This window comes from Oryzias latipes, chromosome 21 (assembly GCF_002234675.1).
Source record: "Oryzias latipes chromosome 21, ASM223467v1".
NCBI classification, from domain to species: Eukaryota; Metazoa; Chordata; class Actinopteri; order Beloniformes; family Adrianichthyidae; genus Oryzias; species Oryzias latipes.
This window is the reverse complement of record NC_019879.2, coordinates 10,857,266-10,875,268: the sequence shown is the minus strand read 5'-3', so window position 1 is coordinate 10,875,268 and position 18,003 is coordinate 10,857,266. Positions and strand designations below refer to the sequence as shown.

Here is an 18,003-nt window from a genome sequence, read left to right as displayed (position 1 = left end):
CAACCCATGGAAGACAAGCTGAAAGTCTGCACTTCAATGGCATCTGAGTTGTTTCATTTAAAATTCCCTGTGGTAATGTACATAAACAAAATTAGAAAGAATGTGTCTCTGTCCAAATATTTATGGTCCTGACTGTAATTCCACATGTGTTAATTCATAGTTTTGATGCCTTTAGTGTGAATCTACAATTTTCATAGTCATGAAAATAAAGAAAACTCTTTGAATGAGAAGTTGTGTCCAAACTTTTGGACTGTGCTGTGTATTAATAAATATCTAGCTCTGATGTAGAAACAAGTCCATAAATATCTGGCGGTTAGGCTCTGGGCCCAGCAGCCCAAACTTCCTTTAACCCTTGTGCTATCTTAAATGACCCCACCCTTACATTGACGTGTTCTCCCTACCATGACAAAGGTGGATAAAGGTGGAAAGATTTCATGTAATCCATGGACACCAGTGAAGATCACAAATCAAAGAAGAAAAAAGGTTCAGAGCACTGTCTAGTGGGTCTAGATGACCCAACTCCCAATGTTAAAGTGCCTAGGACAGCAGAAATGTTCTTCGTTGAATTTGCACCAAAACTTCACCTTTTTGTGAATCTTTGAGTCTGAGGCTGTGAAACCACAGACACAATGGAGGGAACTGCATGATTGCAGAGGAACAGTTTCAGTAGTTTATTATAAAGCAGCAGTACTCTAACTCGCTACAGTGAGTTACTTTTTTTATTTTTATTATTATTTACTGAACAAAGGCACAATAACATCGGAATATTGCCTGAAAAGGGATAATTATCGCTTGCCATTATCAAGATTTTTGCTGGAAAGTCTTGATTAAGAAAGTGTCAGTAAATGCAAAAACTAACATGTCAGCCGAATGGAGCCATCTAATATTTTAGAGGCAGAAAATGAAGTTTTTTTTTTCCAAATTTAAAATCAGCAGTGATTTGAGGATTCATTAGAACAAATCCATTAATAACTTTAAGTTCCACTTTGATCATCTTTGAATCTGTTGTCAAAGCATTCCCAGTGGTCTTTTAATTATGAATATGCTGTTTTAGCCATAATCTAAAAAATCTTTGTTGTTTTCTAGTACATCGTTTCTGCAGAGCGACAGGAGTTCATTAGAAATTCACCTCTGAGTTGTAGGTGGGACCATTACCATGGAGCAACCCCGCTCCTCATCCCCTCCGTGTTATTGAGAGCTCTCTGTTTACACCCCCAAAGTAACAGTATTGATGCAACAAAAAGGGCGAGCAATATTGGATTTATGCAGCTGTGCAGTTTCGATCCAGATTCCAGCTCAGATAAGACAAATAAAGATGTTTATGGATGTATTTGTCTAAAACTAGAGCCAAACGTCCTGTTTTTTTAATCTGCTCCTGATTTTTTTAGTAAAGAAATACTCAGAAAAGCAATTTTAAGCTTAAATTTCTTTATATGTCTCCCCCATCAACAGAAAAGGCCACCAGAACATGTTAAAAACACCAAAAACAGAATTTTTATGGCAGTGGGTCTTAACCATACATTCTGATACCACCGTGTGTTTTATTTTCAACAAGTTGGTCGTGTGTCCGTAAATGTTGCTTTTTATCCCCATGATGGTCCAATATCTGCAAATATCCAAATTTGCTCTTCCATTGATTCGACTGAATAAATATTAGGTTGTTTATCTGAAGTCATTTACCTAAAATGTTAATAAACAATTGTCAAAAATCGCCGTTTTAGCTCCACCTTTACAAAACGATCATATATTTCTCAACATAATTTAAAGCACAGTTTAATGAAATGAAAGAGCTCCAAAACCATCGACATGAGTGAAAACATCAAGAGTGAAAATTTCGTGAATAGTTCAACCTCATCCTGAAAATGTCACGCGCTCAAAATAGTAGAGCAGCAGAAATCCGAGGAGAATCCGAGGAGTCCGTTAAAGCTGCAGATGTTTTTCAGAGCCACGCGCTCACGTAAGTCTATGGGAATCCGGCTTTTTGGGACCGGCGGGTAATTCCTATTTGGAACGCGAGGGGGAGGGTTTGCTCGGTCCAATTGGTCCAGTTCTCATTTATTGTCAGTCAATGGTCGATCGGAGCTCCTCTCCCGGGTGGCTTCGGCCTCCGCCGCGCGCCCGCCGCAACGCGCCGGAGGTTTGTTAGCCAAAAGAAACCGCACAGCTTCGCGGTTTTGTGCGTGCAGACATTAGTGAGTGACTGTTATTTTATTTTTATACCTGTTCAAAATGGAGACATGTGTCTGAAAGCCCGGAGCAGCTCCCCACAAAGGGACCGTCTTTGAGGCTTGGGAAAGCGGTTCTGGAGGGACGGAATGACTCTCAGACAGTAAGAGATGCCGATTGTTGCGGGTTCGATTCTCTCGGCCCGAACTGTTTTGCTGTGCGTGTCCTTTGGCAAGGGCAAGAGACATGATTGGCAGAGAACTGAGACAAATTAAAAGCCACTCACTGCTTAATAGCTGCGGTTGAAAGGAACTGAACATCAGACAGAAACAATTACTTCTGCCGTCTTTGAGGCTCTATTATAAACGATCAGCATCCGCCATGTTTTTGATGAATGCATCCCCCTAACGGGGCACACTCATTGAAATGCCATGTAGTCTGCCTTAAACGGTTTTATGAGCTGTTTGTTAGCAAATCTAGCCACAATATTGAGTAAGATCAAATTTTTTTTATTGTGTTGCCCCAATCTTAAAAGGAACAATTAAGTCATACACACAATTTATTGTAACCTCCTGTAACAATTTATCATAACCTCATATAACAATTTATTATAACCTCATGTAACAATTTATTTTAACCACATGTAACAATTCATTATAACCTCCTGTAGCAATTTATTATAACCTCATGTAACACTTTATTATAACCTCCTGTAGCAATTCATTATAACCTCCTGTAACAATTCATTATAACCTTCTGTAACAATTAATTACAACTTCCTGTAACAATTCATTATAACCTGTAACAATTCATTATAACCTCCTGTAACAATTTATTATAACCTCATGTAACAATTCATTATAACCTCATGTAACAATTTATTATAGCCTCCAGTAACAATTCATTATAACCTCCTGTAGCAATTCATTATAACCTCCTGTAACAATTCAGTATAACCTGTAACAATTCATTATAACCTCCTGTAACAATTCATTATAACCTGTAACAATTTATTATAACCTTATGTAACAATTCATTATAACCTCCTGTAGCAATTCATTATAGCCTCCTGTAACAATTCATTATAGCCTCCTGTAACAATTCATTATAACCTCCTGTAACAATTCATTATAACCTCATGTAACAATTTATTATAGCCTCCTGCAACAATTCATTATAACCTCCTGTAGCAATTCATTATAACCTCCTGTAACAATTCATTATAACCTCATGTAACAATTTATTATAACCTCCTGTAACAATTTATTATAACATCATGTAACAATTTATTATAACCTCCTGTAACAATTCATTATAACCGAATGTAACAATTAAAACCTCCTGTAACAATTCATTATAACCTTCTGTAACAATTAATTATAACCTCCTGTAACAATTCATTATAACCTCATGTAACAATTTATTATAGTCTCCTGTAACAATTCATTATAACCTCATGTAACAATTTATTATAACCTCCTGTAACAATTCATTATAACCTCATGTAACAATTTATTTTAACCTCATGTAACAATTCATTATAACCTCATGTAACAATTTATTATAACCTCCTGTAACAATTTATTATAACCTCATGTAACAATTTATTATAACCTCCTGTAACAATTCATTATAACCGAATGTAACAATTAGAACCTCCTGTAACAATTCATTATAACCTTCTGTAACAATTAATTATAACCTCCTGTAACAATTCATTATAACCTCATGTAACAATTTATTATAGTCTCCTGTAACAATTCATTATAGCCTCCTGTAACAATTCAGTATAACCTCCTGTAACAATTCATTATAACCTCCTGTAACAATTCATTATAACCTCATGTAACAATTTATTATAACCTCCTGTAACAATTTATTATAACCTCATGTAACAATTTATTATAACCTCCTGTAACAATTCATTATAACCGAATGTAACAATTAAAACCTCCTGTAACAATTCATTATAACCGAATGTAACAATTAATTATAACCTCCTGTAACAATTCATTATAACCTCATGTAACAATTTATTATAGTCTCCTGTAACAATTCATTATAACCTCATGTAACAATTTATTATAACCTCCTGTAACAATTCATTATAACCTCATGTAACAATTTATTTTAACCTCATGTAACAATTCATTATAACCTCCTGTAATAATTTATTATAACCTCATGTAACAATTTATTATAGCCTCCTGTAACAATTCATTATAACCTCATGTAACAATTTATTAGAACCTCCTGTAACAATTTATTATAACCTCCTGTTACAATTTACTATAACCTCATGTAACAATAGCACAAAGGAAGGCATCATTTAAAAGCTGAGTGGATTATATCTGCACCAAGAGTACCCAAACTTCTTGGGCTTATTTAGATGATTCCTAAAAAAAACAAAAAAACATCACTAATTAGGTTTTTTTCCCCCTTCTTTCCATTTCTGATCAGATTTTTGAGGAACTAAACATGGCTGTGATGTGACATCTGTTGCAGAGGAAGGGAAAAAGACAATGAGGGATGGAAGTGGGCCACCATGTGCCGAATCTTACCCAAATATGGCCTCGTCTTCTTCTTACTTGCACTTTTTGGGTTCATATTCCTGCTGCGCAACATCAGCCATGTAGAGGTAAGAGGAGCGTCCCTCGAGGCCTTCCGCTCATTTCATGACTACCAATCCGTTGCTCTCTCTAGGTGGAGCTAAGCAACACCTTTGACCATGGTAACTATAGTTAGTAAGGCTGAAAATAAAGGAACTCATCCAATCAAAAAGATTTACTAAAAATCTGCATTATCATTTCTCTAAGTCCCTCTATGATCATTTATTTTCAAAGGGTTCCAAGTGGTCTTTTACATTTTTTCTCAAATGCAAAAACACATTTCACAAACGTGTCCTCCATGTTCCCCAATGTCTAAACACAACACCCTCTTCTAAAGCTACATAAACACAACCACACCTTCTCACTTCAGAACTCAAACTTTCACAGCAGAAGTGCAGCTCAAAACTGTAAACACTAAACACATCATTACACACTACAGCAAAACTATTGAAAACACAATGCTCAATTTGTGAGTTTTTTTTTTCACAACTGCCAATGCATATTTTTAGAAACTTTACAGTAGTGGATGTTCTTAGATCTCTGCAGAGGATTAGGCATTTAGATTTGTGAGTTTCATATGAAGAATATAAATCTATAGTGAGTTCTGCATGTACACTACTGTAACTACAACTCAATGGAAAAACAGAATCTATTGCGCACCATACTCGTGAAAAGACTATCAGAGTGTAAAGTTATTTTATTTACTTTTTTTACACCACACATACACACCACAATCACTGTGTGGCATCATTTAGTGTGTGGGTGTCTGTCATAAACCTTCCATGTCCAAGATGAGAAGAACTCCTCTATAGGGTTCAGGAAAGGGGAGTAGGGTGGCAGACAGACGTGTTAGTGGTTAAAGTGGTTACTGTTGGTGGTGAACCACTCTCTGATTTGGTTTGTTCTGTGGATTCTTAAATTGTCCCAAAGGATCACATAAATGTGATGTGATGGCCCAGGATGTTGTTGTTGGTGGTCCAGGAGGATGTTTTTAGCTCCTCTAGAAAGCTGAGGAGACGTTGGGTGTTGTAAGACCCAAGGACAGCATGCCGGTGGACAAGCCCCTCCAAACCCATGGCCGCACAAAGAGTAATATTACCCCCCCGTTGGCCAGGAACCTCAGTGATGGCTCTTTGGCCAAGGATGTTACGCCCTCTTTGCCTTCGTTTCTGCAGGTTGAATGTCCTGATAGTGGTGGCCACAGTGAATCTACTCAGATTTGGACGGACTCTTAGTCCACTGCAGCCATTGTCATTCAAAAGACAATGACATGGTCAATGACTGTTGATCACATCTCATCCATAATGATGGTGCAAGGTTGTCTTGCTCTCCTTCCTGGACGTCCTCCTCTCTCTTGTTGGCCAGCTCTTCTTCCTCCTCTGATTTGAACTCCTCTTCCTCGTTGGCCTGCTCCTCTTCCTCCATGGCCAGCTCTTCTCCCTCTTCTGACTCGAATTCCTCTTCCCCTGACTCTGCCTTCATCCATTGTGTTTTTCTTCAGCAAACTGTCCACTCTGAACTTGCTTTTATACATGTGGTCACAGCATTAGCAACATGTGTCTTCAATTTTGAGTCGCTGTGTAATGAATGACGTAATGAATAATGTAATGAATAATGTAATGAATAAAGAGGAATTCGAGTCTTTAGAGGAGGAAGAAGAGATGGCCATGGAGGAAGAGGAGCAGGCCAATGATGAAGAGAAGTTCCAATCAGAGGAGGAAGAAGAGCAGGACAACGAAGAAGAGGAGGAGGTCCAGGAGGGAGAAGAGCTGGCCACGGAAAGAGAGGAGCAGGCCAATGAGGAAGAGGAGTTCAAATCAGGGGAGGGAGAAGAGCTGGCCATGGAGGAAGAGGAGCAGGCCAATGAGGGAGAGGAGGAGGTCCAGGAGGGAGAGCAAGACAACCTCGCACCATAATTATGGATGAGATGTGAGCAACAGTCATTGACCATGTCATGACAATGGCTGAAGCGGGAATACAGTTTTTCTCAAATGCTAAAACACAAAAGCCAATCCCCTAAACCGGGGGTCGGCAACCCGCGGCTCAGGAGCCTCATGTGGCTCTTTAGCGCTGCCCTAGTGGCTCCCTGGAGCATTTTCAAAAATGTTTGAAAATGTAAAAAGATGGGGGAGATAAATATATTTTTTGTGTTAATATGGTTTCTGTAGGAGGAAAAACAAGACACAATCATTCTTAACATTTCCCAATGCTGTAAGAATGTGTAGAATAAATATTGTAACGCCCAGCAGATACGTCACTTGCAGCGGGAAATACGGGAGCCAAGCTGTCAACAAGTAGAGCTGTCTATCAACTGGCTGCGCTGGAGAACTGTCCGTGTCCCATACTCCGCACGCCTTCAAACAGTCTCAGAGAGAGGTAGGCAGTAAGAGCAGCTGAGAAAGTATTCCCCTTCGTAGCATAACAAGCCCATTATTTTTGAACACACACCACATTGAACATTGCACACTAGTCATCAACCTCTCCCCCTTCCACACTCATGGTGCAACATCAAGAAACAACATAACAGGAAGAATGAACTAAGGTGGAACAAAAAAATTCCATATGAAAAGAAACCTGGGCAAACAGAAACGCTAATGCTGAGCCCTAATTAGATCAGGAGACCACATCCCACAATCCCTTGCTGCTAACAGACCTAAAATGCACATGACCGCCACTACAATTAAGTCTCAACATTTCTGTCAACGAAAATTTGCGTCATACCCTGCGACACACGTTTCTACCAGCAGGGCTTTGTTTTTTTTTTTTACTTTTAGCGGACCGCTAGGCAGGTGGCTGATGTAAATGATCCATCGTCAGTTCCGTGCATTGCCTGATGAAGTTGAAAGGAAATATTTTGATCTCCTGCTACACAACAAAGTCCGATGGCTGTCCAGGGGTGACGTTTTGCGTCACTTTGTCGTCTGTTTAGAACACGTGAAAACATTCCTGAAAAGCAAAGGCCTGAAGTTGAACTACCCGCAACTGGAAGATTATACTGAGTGACTTGAAAAGCTGCACTTTTTGGTGAATATGACTGTGACAAGCCACCCAAACGAGCTTGATGAAAGTCTCCATGCCCGCAAATGCTTGAAGCTATTCTGTCATTCGAGCGCAAGCTGACTGTCATGGGGCATGCACGTTCCATTTTATTGTTTTGTGTTCGAATCCTCAAAATAAAAATGACATCAAAAATCGGATTTCTATATTACATTTCTTTAATTTCATCAAAGCAATGAAACATAATTCATTGACATAGAAATGAAGTTAAACTTTCACAACAGAGCAGTCACGTTACGCGTCGTTCTCCGCAGAATGCACTGCAGGGCAAATAAACATTTAATCATTAATGCTCATTATGTATTTGTAACAACTTAGTCATTTTGATAGCAGGCTAATATAGCTAATATAGATACATATTGCATGTGTTGCCTTCATTATAAGGCTTAAATAGGGATTTTAATATTTTGCGGCTCCAGAGATGTTTGTTTTTTGTTTTTTTATGTCCAATTTGGCTCTTTCAACATTTTGGGTTGCCAACCCCTGCCCTAAACCAAATGACCAGTTGTCTAAACACGTTTACTAAATCTAGCCATCATTTTTCAGTATCATAAACACATTTCACATAAAGACCCAATTCACAAAACACAATCCTCCATTCTCATAAATCTAAACACATTTTTCTTTGCTTCGTTCATTACACACAGCGACTCAAAATTGAAGACACATGTTGCTAATGCTGTGACCACATGTATAAAAGCAAGTTTAGAGTGGACAGTTTGCTGAAGAAAAACACAATGGATGAAGGCAGAGTCAGGGGAAGAGGAATTCGAGTCAGAGGAGGAAGAAGAGCTGGCCAATGAGGAAGAGGAGTTCAAATCAGAGGAAGAGTACAGAGGAGGAGACCAACAAGAGAGAGGAGGAGGTCCAGGAGGGAGATCAACACAGCCTCACACCATAATTCTGGATGAGATGTGATCAACAGTCATTGACCATGTCATTGTCCTTTGTATGACAATGGCTGCAGCGGACTAAGTCCGTCCAAATCTGAGTAGATTCACTGTGGCCACCTCCATCAGGACATTCAGACAACACAACAGGTATTGTACTCTATTGCTTTCTTTGTAACAATACAATTTTACAAGCTTTTGAAAGTAGTCTATTGGTTTCAAATCAGTTGTTACTGTGTTGTAAAACACGTCAATAGACAACACATGTTTCTGTAGAGTTGAAAGAATGCCACGTAGAGGTGGGCGGGTTGCCATTTTTCCAACGGCACAAGAAACCTTCCTTGTGGGTATGGTTCATGAGAAAACCTTCATCAGGGAATAAAGTAAAAAAAAAAAAAAAACGTCTCACCCTGATTATGTTTTCAAGAGTACTGTTGTGGTCAATAGGTTCTGTTTTTCCATTGAGTTGTAGTTACAGTAGTGCAGTGTTTTTCAACCTTTTCTGAGCCACGGCACACTTTAACCTTAAAAAAAATCCCGCGGCACACCAGCATCCAAAAATTTAAAAAAAAGAAGGATAAACTCATAGTCTGTATTGATCTACAGCCCCTCCACAATCTCACATGCATTTTGAGATAATTCTTGCAGAAAAAGCTGGAAACTGCAGCTTTTTTTCCCTAAAAGATTCAATAAAAGTTAAGTTAGAAGATTTAAAAATAGTTTGATGCGTGTTCGTTGGTTTCAACACGTTTAACAACAGATCTCCGTATGCGCTGTCACTCTCACAACCCAATGCATCATGGGAGATGTAGTGCATAAAACGGCCGGAGATCGGTTTTCGGAGCTTCATTGTTTTGTTCACTTGTTGATACCGGATTCTGTGGAAAGCAACAGCGCAAAAGACGAGCTTTAGCTGGTATTTTTGTTAGAACTGAGCGACTTTACGAGCTAAATCGGGACAAGGAAGTGAAGACTTTAACCACTTCTGATTGGTCAGACTGATGACATGTGATTAGGCCCCTGAAGAATGATTGGTGGAGACAGTCAAAGGAACGGGACTTTTCCCAAACACAGCCGGAGCTGCAGCTGAATCGTGGTACTGTCATTCTTATCAAAATGTCTTTAATAAAATAAAATAAACGCAAAGAAAAAGTATTTTACGATCTTTTATATTCCTAACTCCTCAGTGTTTTATCAGGGCCTGTTTGGATGAACACAGAGCTGAAATCCTGGAGATGGAAAATATTTTTAGATCAGTTAATGAGGGCGATTTTCCACGGCACACTTGACCATCTCCCACGGCACACTAGTGTGCCGCGGCACACTGGTTGAAAAACACTGCAGTAGTGTACATGCAGAACTCACTATAGATTTATACTCTTCACATGAAACTCACAAATCTAAATGCCTAATCCTCTGCAGAGATCTAAGAACATCCATTCCTGTGAAGTTTCTAAAAATATGCATTGGCAGTTGTGAAAAAAAGAAACCTTCTCACAAATTGAGCATTGTGTTTTCAGTAGTTTTGCTGTAGTGTGTAATGATGTGTTTAGTGTTTACAGCAGGGGTCGGGAACCTTTTTGGCCAAGAGAGCCATAAACGCCACATATTTTTAATGTAATTTCGAAAGAGCCATACAATAATGTAGTGTCCCTTTCCCACACTGAGGCTCGGAGACTTAACCTCTTAAGGTTCTTCATTCTGGTTACTGTAGACCGCAACGAACGCCGTACAATTAATTCAGCAACTCCTGAATCTCTCCCGCCGAAGCGAGAGCGCTTCACCCAACTTTATATTCGCTCACTGCCGCGTCAGCCCTCCCATTTCCCTTATTCGGCCCACGGCTGAACCCTATTGGTCCTAACTATCTAACAACCGCCTGAGCGACAGAACTGAGAGCCAATCAGATCTCTGCTTGATGCGTTCAATGAACTCCAGAACTTATAACGCGGCCCAACAGCCACCCAGTCCAGACAATATGTTTAAAACTAAATATACAAATGAATGTGTGCATTTGATGTAATTTCAACATTTTTAAAGTACAATAAGTCTGTGGATTCTTTTTAATAACATTGTTATGCTGTTGCTAATAAATGATGAGTATTTCTTACCATTATTACGACTTCTGGTGCTGCATGGTTTTGCTGATCATGGTCTAGTCTGGTTGACACGTGGTGAGTTTCTGCTTCATGCAGGCGTTGAGACTTTAAACGTGATCTTAGGTTGGTCTGAATGTTCTGTAGATGTGAGACAGACTGATTGCATGCAGACATGGAGCCAAACACACACTCACACGCTGCAGTGAGTGACGGGCAGCGGGTTTTACGTTTTTACAATCCCTTCGCGATTCACCTTACTCGCCGTGCCCCCCACCCTCTGCTTTCTTCCTCTAACATCCCGTCCCCGCAACTGCGCGCTCTTTCTCAGAGACGGGAGCGCGCAGTTTTAGGCACGGCAATTCACAGGTTTCCGGGTGGTACAAACTCTGTGTAATAAAGATAATAGTAAAGTGATAGCGCTGGCGTAGATTTTGTTCTCCAAGCACCGCTACTACTGCGCGCCTCTGGCATCGCATCGCGCCAGACAAGGACTGATCTAATGAAAAAAAAAAGTATAATTAAAGATTTGTCTGCGAGCCACATGTGACCATCTAAAGAGCCATATATGGCTCGCGAGCCATAGGTTCCCGACCCCTGGTTTACAGTTTTGAGTTCCTCTTCTGCTGTGAAAGTTTGAGTTCTGAAGTGAGAAGGTGTGGTTGTGTCTATGTAGCTTTAGAAGAGGGTGTTGTGTTTAGACATTGGGGAACATGGAGGACACGTTTGTGAAATGTGTGTTTTAGCTTTTGAGAAAAAGTGTAAAAAGAAATCTGCTGAAATTCTTCTGACTGTTTTCAGAAACACTTTCTTTTTTAAATGGATACTTGTTCCTAACTGGCAATGGGGAGCTTTTGGTTTACAGTTATGTTTATATTCAATAAATGGTCTGAATGCTTATTTATATGAAAATTTTAACATGATACTTGTTCCTATGAGATCCTTTGCTGTATGTTAAAAAGGTCAAGTACAGTGTGATAGTCCAGAAAAAAAAAGAGTTGTGCATTTCTAATAAAGAAACAAAAAGGAAATCTAGGGCTGCACGGTGGCGCAGTGGTTGGTGCTCTTGCCTCACAGCAAGAAGGTTCAAGTCCCGGCTGGGGGGCTTGAAGCAGAACACCAATGGGGGACCTTTCTGTGTAGAGTTTGCATGTTCTCCCCGTGCATGCGTGGGTTTTCTCCGGGGACTCCGGCTTCCTCCCACCGTCCAAAAACATGCTTCATAGGTTAATTGGTCAACCTAAATTATCCAGACTGGCGAACTGTACAGGATGTCCCCTGTCTACGCCCAAAAGTGGCCGGGATATCCCCGTGACCCCGAAAGGGAAAAAACGGATTAGAAAATGAATGAATGCAGGAAATCTTAACTTTGTGTGACAGTAGAAAATATCAGCCCATCCTTATACATTTCTAGTAAACTTCTGCCACTCTGCAGAAACTATGTCCTACCAAACAACACAAGTTTTTTTTAATTTTTTCTAAAAACATCCTAATCATAATTAAAAGACCACTGGTAACGCTCCCAAAAGAGATAAAAAAAGATGACCAGAGCTGGACTTTAAAGTGTCGGTGCTTCCAGTTTTCACAAAGCTGAATTTAGACAGAATTTGTTTACATTTTGACAGACTTGGGAACGTTTCAACAGAAATGTTTAGGCCGGACTCCTCTCCTTTCCATTTTGTGCCGTTCTGACCATCCTTTCCTCTTCAGACGTGGAACTGTCAGACCTTTTCGACCTTGTACCAGCTGCAGAACAAGATCCACTCATCCTTCGTCTCAGTCAGCCTTCCTGCCTTTCACCACAACAGCACCTTCTGTGTCCAACTGGGTCAGAAAGCCTCCCCTGAGGATGAGCTGGAGGAGCGCTTCCTGTTGGACTCCATCGCCTGGCCCAGCCCTCCACCTGCTGCTGCAACCCCCAGAATCCGGCAGACGAGCGACCCGGTCCACAGCTTCTTCAACATCCTGCCCTCTAGAGAAGGAAGAGGTTGGCACGTGGGCGACCAGCTGGAGGTCCTGGTCCAGATCCGAGACTTTCAGGGTCATCCCAAGCACTATGGCGGGGATTTCCTCCTCGCTAGGCTGCACTCTCCTGAGCTTGGGGCGGGCGTTGCGGGGGCAGTGCTAGACCACAGGAACGGGTTTTACTCGGCTTTGTTTCCGCTGCTGTGGGAGGGACCAGCGCAGGTGGAGGTAACGCTGGTGCACCCCAGCGAAGCCGTCGCTGTGCTCCAGCGGCTCAGAGAGGAACGGCCCGACCGTGTCTTCTTCAAGAGCCTGTTCCGCCTGGGATTCCTGTCCGAAACCACTGTCTGCAACATGTGCCTGCCGTCGGACGAGCAGCAGCCGCTGTGCAACTACACGGACCTGTACACGGGCGAGCCGTGGTTCTGCTACAAACCGAAGATCCTCAGCTGCGACACCAGAATCAATCACTTCAAAGGAGGCTACCTGAAGCACCTCATCACTAACAAGGAAGCCCTGCTGTTTCAGAGGTCTTTACACTCACCCCAAACATCATTCTTATCCAACTGATTCATCTCCTTTTAGTGCTGCACCACTGCTTTGTTTTGGTTCCAGTTTTCTGGAAATGACTACATATTTGACCACAAATGCACACAAACTGCACAAAATTTTGATCCCCAAACTCTGGACTGCAGAGGGGAAAAAAACATGATGTACAGTTGTTTCAGTTTGCTTTCGAATCTGATTCTGAAGGAATTTTTTTATTTTGGAAAACTACGGGATTCTCTCCACCACATCCCACCCATTCTTGATGCATATTAAATCGCTCGGTCACGTGTCAGAAATCCATCCACTACTTCTTTAACCCTTGTGCTATCCTATGGGGTCAAGATGACCAATGACGTGTTCTCCCTACCAAGACAAAGGTGAATAAAGGTGGAAAGATTTCATGTAATCCATGGAAACCAGTGAAGATCACAAATCATTGAAGAAAAAAGGTTCAACACACTGTCTTGTGGGTCTAGATGACCCAACTCCCAATGTTAAAGTGCCTAGGATAGCACAAGGGTTAACCTAAAGTGACCAACCCCCCCCCCCTATATTTGCCCCCTGCAAAAACCAAAATAACCCAAAACTAAAATCCTACTTCCCTATGGGTTGATGAACACAAACCCAACACACATAAATGACATTAAACACTTGAGAATTGCTCTGTATACATTTATAAAGAATGTCCCAATCCAATTATGTAATTGGAAATAGTTTGAGACCAGATCTGAATCAGAGATTGCCACCTGATCAGGGATCGGATATTTATATTATTGTTATTTTTATGATCAGCGCTGCATATCTCAAGATTATTATTAAAGATAAATGCCCCAGGAGTCAAGTCGACTTTATTTATAAAGTGCTTAAAAACAGCAGAGGCTGACCAAAATGCTTAACAATGAAAGTTAAAACAAAACATCAGTCTAAAATAAACAACATCATAAGAAAATAATAAAAATCAGTTAAAAGCCAGAGAGAAAAAGGGAGTTTTCAACTTGGATTTACAATCAATGATCTGAGTTTCTGCCGTTTCCTTGGGACATCCAGGAGCAGCTGGTTAGCTGATCTAAGCGAGCGGGAATGCAGCTGTAGCAGCTCAGAAAGATAGGGTGGAGCCACACCATTTAAGGATTTAAAAACATTAAAAAAACGTTTTAAAATGAAGCCAGATCTGGTGTAATATGCTCTCTCTTCCACATTCCAGTTAACAAACTTGCAGCAGCGTTCCTCACCAGCTGGAGACAGGACAAAGACGAGTGAGAGACACTAAAGTAAAGAGAGTTACAGTAATCCATCCATCCAGTAATAGATTACTGTCTCAAAGTGCTTTCTTGATAAACACGATTTGACTTCGGTCAGATGACTAACTTGAAAGCAGCTGGATCTCACCACTGAACTGATCTGCTCGTCCAAATGAAAACTATTGTCCATCTTCACTCCTAAGTTTGTGACAGTAGATGTAACAGATGGAGTGAGAGAGCCCAGAGCTATAGGGTGTGACCCACCGTTGGCACCAGGACCTAAGACGATAACTCTGTCAGTAGAAGTCTGCCTATCCTGAACGGACCACATAACAATTTCTTGGCGTAAAACAGAATATGTTGCTAGTTTGAGCAGGAAACATACAACAAAACGTTTGTTAAAGCTAGCAAGAGAGTTGTAGATTCTGACTTCCAGGCTCAATAACACTTTTAACCCTTGTGCTATCTTAGATGACCCACCCTTACATTGACGTGTTCTCCCTACCATGACAAAGGTGGATAAAGGTGGAAAGATTTCATGTAATCCATGGACACCAGTGAAGATCACAAATCATTGAAGAAAAAAGGTTCAGAGCACTGTCCAGTGGGTCTAGATGACCCAACTCTCAATGTTAAAGTGCATAGGATAGCACAAGGGTTAAGAAATGTTTGAAGTCATGAAAGAAAGTCCTTTTTAGATTTGTAAGAATATTTTAATGGTGATATGAATCACAAAGTGATCAAAAATGTCCAACAGCTCTGATGATACTAACACTACAGTCAAACCTTCTCACATAACTAATTATCACCTGTTTTTACTAGTTACTGGTTAACTATTTTTTCTAGTTGATAGTTGTACTATTTTTATTTGATTGTTGAAGCTAATTCAAAGAAGTTTTCTGTTTAGTAACAGATTTTTAATACTTTTTCTCACGGTGACATTAGAAGATGCTTTATTTGGTCTTTATATTTTGTGCATCATCATCAAAACCTTTATTTGGTTTTGATATATGTGTTCCAGCAGCTAAAAACGAGCAGCTCACTTTTCCAAAAGCTGGTGCTGATTGATCAGATAAGCTTTAGGTTTGGTCTTTGTATGTCTTTGTTCTTCACCTTGACGTTTCCGTGGGACCTCTTCTTCTTCTTCACCAGCGGTGTAAACCTCAAAGTGCCGCTTCGTGCCTCTGGAAGCGACAGAATCGACGTGCTGCCGCAGAGAGGTACTGTCTTGCCTCTACATGAGCGTCAGCGCGCAGTGGAGTTGGGTTTTCATCAATCGCTGCTCTTCTCTGTGCTGCAGATAAGGCCGAAGAGGAGGCCGGCAGTTTGAAACCGGAGCAGCTTCACCTCTCTCCCTCTGGGTATTACTACCGGGAGTTGTGGAGGCCACTGAACGGTCCCACGACGCGCCAGTTCAACCAGCTTTCCACTACACAGTGTTTGAAAAACAAAGTGATCAACATGTATGGAGACTCCACGGTCCGGCAGTGGTTCGAGTACCTCATCTCTGCTGTTCCAGGTGAGTGGCACCGCGTCCAGTCTTTCTCCACCTTCAAGATGCTCACTTTAAAGCTCCGCCCCTTCTATACTGCCGGGTCAAGGGTCCACTTCCATTGAAAAGTCCATGTAAATGCGCATTTGGGGTTTCCACATTCAAAAATCTCACATTCACGCGTCTCTACGCAGGTTTCTACGACCATTTTCAGACTCTACATATAAAATCTTCAGCCATTGAATGGGCATTGATAGTAAAAGCAGTTCAGCTTTAACCAATCAGGGGCTTGGATTTGGAAGTGATGTATGGATCGCATGCCTGACCCCATCCTTACATTGATGTGTTCTCCCTACCATGACAAAGGTGGATAAAGGTGGAAAGATTTCATGTAATCCATGGACACCAGTGAAGATCACAAATCATTGAAGAAAAAAGGTTCAGCACAATGTCTAGTGGGTCTAGACGACCCCACTCCCAATGCTAAAGTGCCCAGGATGGCACGAGGGTTACGTCACGGAAGTTTTAACTGTTTGAAATCGATCTTGGAGGAGAAATTTGTTGTGCTTAAAATCCTTTGATGTATAGGAATAGAGGTGTGAAATAAAAAGCCTGGAACAAGATTTACCAGGTTTGCTTTGCTTTTTCACACCAAGCGTCTTCTAACTGTACGTTGGGGACGTGCGTAGTGACAGTCCAGTGTGAACACCGCATGCTCCATGGCGCCCATGTGCACGTCATTGAACGCACATCACACGCCTGGTGTGTTTGCTGCATAACTTGATGTGTCTCCTGCAGAGCTGAAGGAGTTCAACCTGAGCAGTCCGAAGAACGTGGGGCCCTTCATGGCGGTGGACACCACTCATAACATTCTGGTGAGATACCGCTGCCACGGACCTCCCATCCGCTTCTCCACGGTCCTGTCCAGCGAGCTGCGCTACATCTCCAACGAGCTGGACGGCCTGTCAGGAGGCCCCAACACGGTGGTGGTCCTCAGCATCTGGGCCCATTTCAGCACCTTTCCAGTGGAGGTCTACATCAGGCGGCTTCGCCACATCCGGCGAGCCGTGGTGAGACTCATGGACCGGGCGCCGGGGACGCTGGTGGTGATCCGCTCGGCCAACCTTCAGCTCCTGGACCAGGAAGTGAGCTTGTACAACAGCGACTGGTTCTCCCTGCAGCTGGATGCAACCCTGAAGGCCATGTTCAAAGGACTGAACGTCCTGATGGTGGACGCCTGGCAGATGACCGCTGCACACCACCTCCCTCACGCCCTCCACCCGCCTCCAGCCATCGTCGGGAACATGATCGATGTGCTTTTGTCCTACATTTGCCCATGAAGTCCAAACCTTTGAGAACAGTCGGGTTTGTGTGAGCTGAGGGTGCTGGTTCTACAGCTTCTGAACAGAATTTCTCTGTTTCCCTGAACCCTTGAGCAGCTTCTTTCCTCAGTGCTTTGCCTAAATTTACTGGACTCTTATGTGGCTCCAGGAGTTTTCACAATGCCAAAGACAGCCATTGGTAACCTGCGATCAGCAGCATTTGCCCGACCTTCTGATCCGTCCTAAGAAATGTTTTTACTTGAACAAAGGAAATAAAAATGTTTCTCATCCTTTCTCAAAAACTCTCTGAAGTGATTGAAACGATTTCACTGCTCAATTACTGCATTTGATTCTTTTTTAAGCATAGCTGTGTGATCTTGTGACCTTCCAGAAGACCTTTTGCAGCCATTGGTCTTTAGTGTAACGTGCAAAGGCGTTACCATTTCTTCCTCTGGTTGCTGAAGCGACCACGGATGAAGCCTTCACATCTGTGAATGCGTTCAACTTTCAGGTCTGTTTACAGACTCGCTCCAATGAAAATGTGGGTTTTTTTCTCATGATGGAGGGCATTTATAAAGAAAACAGAACTCAAAATTGTCTTTCTGAGTATTTCTTT

General features: G+C 41.6%; 1 protein-coding gene across 3 annotated transcripts; it reads left to right on the top strand.

The window, feature by feature from the left end:
• The first annotated feature begins 1,730 nt into the window (after nucleotides 1-1,730).
• nxpe3 (neurexophilin and PC-esterase domain family member 3) lies at nucleotides 1,731-17,689 on the top strand. Of its 3 annotated transcripts, none has more exons than XM_023950756.1 (6): nucleotides 1,731-2,329; nucleotides 4,672-4,804; nucleotides 12,565-13,313; nucleotides 15,726-15,793; nucleotides 15,874-16,092; nucleotides 16,864-17,689. In XM_023950756.1, exons 1-6 carry the CDS (start codon nucleotides 2,316-2,318, stop codon nucleotides 17,403-17,405), a joined length of 1,725 nt encoding a protein of 574 aa, XP_023806524.1. In that variant the 5' UTR covers nucleotides 1,731-2,315; the 3' UTR covers nucleotides 17,406-17,689. The 3 variants fall into 3 exon arrangements, with proteins under 3 accessions (XP_023806524.1, XP_023806523.1, XP_023806525.1); XM_023950755.1 differs by having other exon boundaries at nucleotides 1,738-2,329; nucleotides 12,529-13,313; XM_023950757.1 differs by having other exon boundaries at nucleotides 1,740-2,329; nucleotides 4,627-4,804; nucleotides 12,529-13,313.
• Nucleotides 17,690-18,003: the final 314 nt, after the last annotated feature.